This window comes from Belonocnema kinseyi, chromosome 8 (genome assembly GCF_010883055.1).
Source record: "Belonocnema kinseyi isolate 2016_QV_RU_SX_M_011 chromosome 8, B_treatae_v1, whole genome shotgun sequence".
In the NCBI taxonomy this organism is placed as follows: Eukaryota; Metazoa; Arthropoda; class Insecta; order Hymenoptera; family Cynipidae; genus Belonocnema; species Belonocnema kinseyi.
Genome location: NC_046664.1, coordinates 57,921,698 through 57,929,183, shown reverse-complemented (window position 1 = coordinate 57,929,183; position 7,486 = coordinate 57,921,698). Strand labels below are relative to the sequence as shown.

Genomic DNA, 7,486 nt, shown 5'->3' with positions numbered 1-7,486 from the left:
TGTATAGAGCTCCAAGGAGATTATGTTAAAAAATAAAAAAAATTTACCCAAAAAAAATTGTTTTTATACTTCATTCTAAGGACTTATTGAACTACCCTCGTACATAGTGTACATCCTAAATAAAAGAATACTTATTAATATTCATAGTTGGCGGAGGTCGCCAAACTTTTCTCATGTTTTATGAATTGAGTGAGTATGAAAGGATCAGCATTGGAATCAATATTTTTTAACAAGATCTTCATTGGAATATACAAATAAAACATAATATTGTTCTTCCAATGATTAATAAAAGTAACTAAAATTGCATACGTGCATAAGAATGTAATTTTAATAATGTTACCTGAAATCCCAGAATTTATAACTTGATGTCAAATATTTAACATGTTTCTTTGAATTTATGACACCACGGGCATTGAACAACCATACGTCGTAGCCTGAGTCAGCTAAAAGAAAAGCTGAAAAACAAAATAAGGGTAACAAATATGAGTATCTTGAAAGATATAGTTTAAGATATTCAAAAGTTCGATTTAAAGAAAAGATGGGCTTTTATTAATCAATCCTTTTGTTTAAAGTCTGCTTATTAGAATTAATACAAATATTTATTTGATTCAAACAAAAAATACGATACAAAGCAATGCTGCAAAGTGCCTCTAGGTGTGCTTAAACGCTCTCGGCGGTTCCTAAATAATTAACCTAAAATTTAAATTATTTGATCCTATGATTTACTGTAAAATTTGAAATTAATAAAAAATGGACACAATATCTACAGTGTTGGAGTTACTGGAATTTCAGGACTTTTAACTTGGATATAATTGAAGATTTCAGAGTTTAGTAAGTCTTTTTCAATTCTAATCTCCTCCCCTGTCCAAAAAATTGGAAACATTCTGAAAGGAAATTTCTGATAGATTCTGAAACATTCAGCAATATGTCCCACTAGTATTCTATCAGATTTTATGAGAAATATCCCATTCATTTTTATAATATGCTATCAAAATGATGAATTGTCAATAATAATAATTATTAATATTCATAATAATATATATTATTTTGTTTTTGCAAACTATTATTATTATAAAATTAATAATAATAATTTGAACAAACAAAATAATTGTTTGAATAAAGCATAAAAAAATACCTGTAATAAGAAATGTTTTCAAGAATTGACCATGAAAATTATTTAACAGTTATAATTTTGAAAAAATGATTTAATATATAAAATTTAATACATCTTAAATTTATTATATGATTAAGTTTTTACTTTTTAATCCTTGAATAGATTCAACTTTTTAAAGTTTTTTTACAATTATATAATAATTTCATATCAAGTTCTATTAAAAAATATTTATATAACAATATTACGTATTTCAGTTTTCAAATAAAATCTGATAGAAACTGATAAAAGTGCGCGCGAGACAGTTTCAGAAAATATCAGAAAAATGGAAATACACAGCTGGGACACTTTCTGATAATTTCTTATAGATTCTGAAACAAAATGTTGGTACAGTTTCGGGTAAAAATTTCGGATGCAGTTTTCGAAAATTATCTGAAAGATATGGAAAATATCGGAAATAAAGTTCTATCAGAAATTTTGTAGCAGGGTTTCTTTAGAAAGCTGATTTATGATTTATGAAATATAAAATATGAAAAATGTTTGTTTAAATCCAAAAAATTTTGTTTAATTCAAAGAAATGATTTCTTCGATATGGGATCAAAAAAATGTTTGTTTTATTTAAGTAAATTCTTTATTTGTTCTTATTTGTTTGTTTCAAATAAATTTTGAGTTAGTTTAAATAAATCTCTTGTTTAAATTAAGTAGAGTTCTTTTTTACATTACTTTTTTAATTAATTATAGATTTGTTGAAGTAAAGTAAATCCTTTTTTTGCACTTAACCTCAAAGTTGAGCATTCTTTATGAAAATAAATTATAAGCTCGATAATATTTTTATTGTCGATCAAAATGATCGTTCTCTATTTAAAAGCAGGTACATTTATTTAATTCGAATGCCTAGTCTGGTTAATTTCTAATTCTATTCTTCTCGTTTTTGAATTAAAAAATCATAAATTAGAATAATGAGAAATGAACCAGAGTTACACATTTGAATTGAATATATGAGTGTTCCTGCTTTTAAGTAAAAAACTATCATTATAATAGGAAAAAACATGATCGATTTCATAAATGATCTTTATGAAGAAAGGGGGTTAGAAATGAAAAACTCTTACATTACAAATCTTCAATGATACCCAGGGTAAAAGCCCCAACATTCAAGTAGTTCCTAAACTAGAGATGTTGAGTCCATTGTCAATAAAAGTCCTTTTTTCAAATCCAAGAAATTGAACCAAAGAAATTATTTGTTTGATTCAATTATATGAATTCAAACAAATTCTGTTGAAATATTGAATTAAAAAATAATACAAATCTTTTTTTTACAATGACAAGTCAGACAAATCAGAACTTATTTTTGAAATGGTAATTTTTCGAACTGGAAAATGGAAGAAGAAGATTCTGTCGTAACCTATCCCTTTCCCAGCTTTAAGTTAAGTTCATTTAAGTTAAGATTTAGTTTCTATTTTGAAAAATATAGAGTAAAATTGAAAACAATTCAAAATGAATACTATTATAATTTCGATCAGTCTTATTCAGGATTATTTTATTTCAAAATTCATAATCAAAACGCCTTTTCAATTCGCATATCAAATTTATGTCATTGAAAAAATGAATTATAAGAAAACCGCTTTGTTAAACATTATGCATTTCCATACCTTCCTTGCTGTTCAATTAAATGTATCAATATTCTAAGACAATCGATTTGTCTTGAAGCAACATATCTTATCTATTATTACCTCAATTTTAAATTATGGGAATGAGAACAAGTTTACTATAAACATCAATTTTTAGTATAATATAAATGAACATAATTTCCCTAATCTTTAATCAAATATGTTAATATTATAGGTCAATCGATTCACCTCGAACCGAGGATTGTTTTATATTGTTGCACCAACTTTCAAATATGTTCAAGAGAACATTTTACTATAAAAATATATTTTCGAAAATTATGTATTACCAAAGCTTTCTTACTCACAATAAAATGTATCAATATTACAGGTCAATTTATTCATCTTCCATCAACAAATATTCAGTATTTTTGCATCAACTTCAAATCATGAGAATGGAAAATTTTTAATATAAAAACCGATTTTTCATATAATGTGCATTACCATAACTATCTTATTCGTAAATAAAAGTTATTGACATTATAGGTCAATAGATTTGCCTCGAACCATGGAATATTTTTTATTTTCGCGTCAAATTTGAATTATGTTTAACAAAACAGTTTTACTATAAAAAACGTATTAACAAACATTATGCATTACTAAAGCCTTCCTACTCTTCAATAAAATTTATTAATATTATATATAAATTTATTAGGCTCGAATCAACACATCTCTTTTTATTCTTGTATCGAATGCAAAAATTTAAATAATTAAAAATTTTTACTATAAAAATTTATTTTTAATATAGAATGAATTAACATAACTTTCCTTATCTTTAATGAAATTTATTAACATGATAGTTCAATCGATTCGCCTCGAACCAAGGAATCTTTCCTATTCTCGCATAAACTTTGAATTATGTTAATGGATACATTTTTACTAGAAAAAACTTTGTTGAGAATGCTATTAAGTGCTGAAATAATGCAATAAATATTTGGATGAATCCCTCAGTCGGTTTCAAGATATTAGTGTTGAAAATAAGACCTCCAAATTTCATCAATTCATCTGCAACTGTTTTTAAGTAACTGCATGCACCAAAACGTTTGACATCCACAGGTCCATACATCTAAACTCATTCATCCACACACTAATACATACATCTAGGCAATAGATTAGAACATTTTAGTAGACATATTTAATTTGTGGAACGATAGCTTAAATGAAATAAAAAATTTTCGAACATTTTACCATTACAAATCTTCCTCTATAAGAAAGCAAAAACAAATAAATCCGAGTTAAAACATGTTAGAAGATAAGGAAATTGTATAGAAAAATGGACAACACTGTTTTCAGAGTTTGCTTTTCAAATGTAAGATTTTTAGGATATTCCTTCACTTCATAATTCACCTACTAAATGCCTTCCTTTGTAAGAATTTTTAGAAATGATGCCTTGCTACGCTAATCACAACATCTTTACCATTATGGAATATACTATCGTACCTAAATAGAATATCTACTTACTTTTATAATAAAATTAAATATATTTTGAAATTTACCCATTGATACGTTTTGTCCAGAAAGAAACCAGTCAACCGAACTTCCCATGATACCATGGACGCAGAGTGCTACTGGTTTTTGTGATTGAGATTTTACACGACTGTCAAATAATCTATGCACAGTGATAATGTAACCGTCGTCTGTTGTAACATAATATTCTTCAAATGAATAGCCATAATCTTCCACAATGCTTTTCTGAAAAGGATTATAATTATGTTCTAAAAAAGTTAATGGTTTATACAATTGATGAATTTGAATGCTTTTTTACATATGATTAAGTAAATATTTGGATTCAAGAATGTTCTGAGGAGAAAGAATGGCATATTATCGCATTAAAAAGTTGCTGGAATTGTTCAATCTGAATTAATGAATTAAAAATAGATTAGAAAAAAAAATTTTTTCAGGAAAAGCGATTTGAATCTTAGAGGTGACGTGCTTCTTTTATAAAATCTTTTTCTTGCAATAAGTTATGTTTCATCATGACGAAAAGGTTTCTTCTTTCATGAAACTTACTATTTGCTTTGAAGAATTTGGAGGACCGCATTTCACTCCAAAATTGAAACTGCTAATCGCGATTATTGATAATAATAGATTTATTGTCATTTTTTAAAAATCCAAAAATGTTCACTAACTAAATGTTTCAAGGATGTTAATTATTATTTTCTATTATTGCAATTGTCAAATAGGAGAAGGTGTGAGGCAAACTTGGTCTACTTTCAAAACAAAAAAAAGCTTAATTTAGTTCTTTTTATACTATTAGCATATCAGCACGTGATATAGGACAGTATATAATGAAATGTGTTTACCCTCGTTTCAATATCAAGGCATACATTCAGAGATTTCAGCTGATTCACATAAATTCGAGCTTAAATTATAAAACATTAATTACATGAGTATATTTCTTAATGACATACAATAAATTGTATCTCTGATCTGTACCTGAAGAAACAAAGGCTATCACCGCAGATAAGGATAAGTCATAAAAACCAATTTGATGGGCACTTTATTTTAAAATTTTGATTATCTTTTATTTGAGACATTGGCTAATAGAATTTTTGCGTATTCGACAAAATATGGAACACAGTATTATTACAATAAAACTAAATTTAAAGATTTAAAGAGCAATTTGTTTGATAGCTTTAAAAATAATTCTAAACAAGACTTCTAGTTTATCAGAAACGTTTATTAAATCACAGTTTTATCTTTGTTAGCATCTCTCTATATAGGTAACATTAAATACCTTCGTTACAAGTTTATTAATATCCTAGAAGATTATAAAAGAGAAGGTGCAATTATTTGTTATTGAATTTGTATTTTGTAGCTCCCCAGATTACTAAATAAAATTTTATTTAGGCCTTGGAGGATGATGAGCGGAAGATCTGCTTTATGTATAGGACATTTAGGAGGCTGTAGTGATTGAAGTGAACTATGAAATTCTAGCTGTAGTGAGCCAATGGAGAATAATTTTATGTATAGGGCATTCGGCTAGATTTAGTTATTGTAGGAAACCATCAAATGTTTGGCAATCCCTTAGTAATATTGACGAAAATAACCTATAAGTACCATAATACCAGTAATTACTAATACCATTAAAATCAATTTATTGCCTTAAGGCAAATGCATTTCTCTATTCCCTGGAGCATCAATAAACCAACAGAGTTTGTGAGCATTATTCATAAAGAAGACTCAGGAAAGAACTGGAAATGTTCCACTTGTTTCAAAAATTGGTTTTTATTTTTTATAAAACTAATTTTTTTTATTATGAAAGATTAAACTTTAACTAATTAAAGTTGCTTTCACAAAAAAAACAGTTTAATTTTTGAACCAAAAAAAAAACTTTCTGAAGTGCAGTTGAATTTTCGACTAAAAGATGAATTCTCAACAGAAATGGTAATAATTTATATTTCAACTAGAAAAAACAAGATTTTCCAACAAAATAATTAAACTTGCAACACAATATTAATGGTTCAAATCTCACGAATAAATATTAATTTTCAACAAAACAAAAAACATTTAAAAGTTAACATGTCTCTCAAAAGAGATAAATTTTAAAAAAATAGACGAATTTTCGAGCAAGAGGACTAATTTTACACAGAAAAGGAAAAACTTGTAAACACATAATTAAATTTATAACCCAAGAAATATTAACCAAAACTAAAAAATTGAGTATTTAATTTCAAAAATTTATTTGTAATAAAAAAAATGAACCATTTTTGACAAAAGATTTGAATTTTCAACTAAAATGATCGAAAAAAAGAACTGATTTTTTAAAGTTAAACTTTTAATTTAAAAAATTAATTTTAAGCAACAAAAAAGAAACGATTTTTCAACATAAAGCCAAATTTTTATTAACAAAAATAACTTTTCAACTAAAACGAAGAATTTTACACTGAAACATGTAAATTCTTAGTTAGAAATGTTTATTTTTAATTCAGAGGAAACAAACTAATTTTAACAAAAAGAGATGAATTTTCAAATAAAATTATTAATAAAAAAAGAGATTTTTTAACAAAGTAGTTCCACATTTGACGAAGTATTTCAGTATTCAAAAAAGTGAATTTTCAAAGAAAAAAATTTCACAATGGAATAAAGATTTATAGTTTAATTAAGCAACCAATGAAAAATTAACCGAAAATAGTTGAATTTTCTAACAAGAAGGATTTGGGTTTGATTTTCAACAACAAAAAAATAATTTTCAACTAATAATTCTTTTTTGAACAAAGTAGTTGAATTATGAACAAAATAATAAAGTTTTTGACTAGAAACTTAATCCTTATGTGGAAGAAACTACAAAAAATTTTAAAAAGTTAATGATGTTAAAAAATAAAATATAAACAACCTAAGAAATTACCTATTTTTACCTAAATTACCTATACCTAAAAAAAATAACCTCAAAATACTTATATAGCAAGAATATTAATTTCAAAATGATCTACTTTTTCCTGATTAGATTTTCAGTTCTATTAATCACTAATATCGACATTCAAATTTTAAATTTATTTTTCTTTGCAGTAATTTAAAGTGTCTCTTATAGAAATTCTTTGACTTTTGCCAAATTTTTATTAAATTCCCTGATTCTTCAGATTGCGCACTTTCTTCTTTAATTAACTCCAAATTTCTTTGGCATTTGTTGTCTGTTTTACATTTCTCTCAGAAAGAGCCCTCAATTGGTGAAATTAATGAAATTACTTATGTGCTTATGTAAGATTAAAAT

General features: G+C 25.8%; 1 protein-coding gene across 1 annotated transcript in view; it reads right to left on the bottom strand.

The window, feature by feature from the left end:
• LOC117178506 (lipase 3-like) overlaps positions 1-7,486 on the bottom strand; it is a 27,099-nt gene that overhangs the window by 4,813 nt on the left and 14,800 nt on the right. The window contains exons 4-5 of the mRNA XM_033369931.1: positions 4,272-4,467; positions 341-455 (exon numbers count right to left, since the gene is read on the bottom strand). Coding sequence (XP_033225822.1) covers positions 341-455; positions 4,272-4,467 — 311 coding nt within the window. The remainder of the gene's footprint in view (positions 1-340; positions 456-4,271; positions 4,468-7,486) is intronic.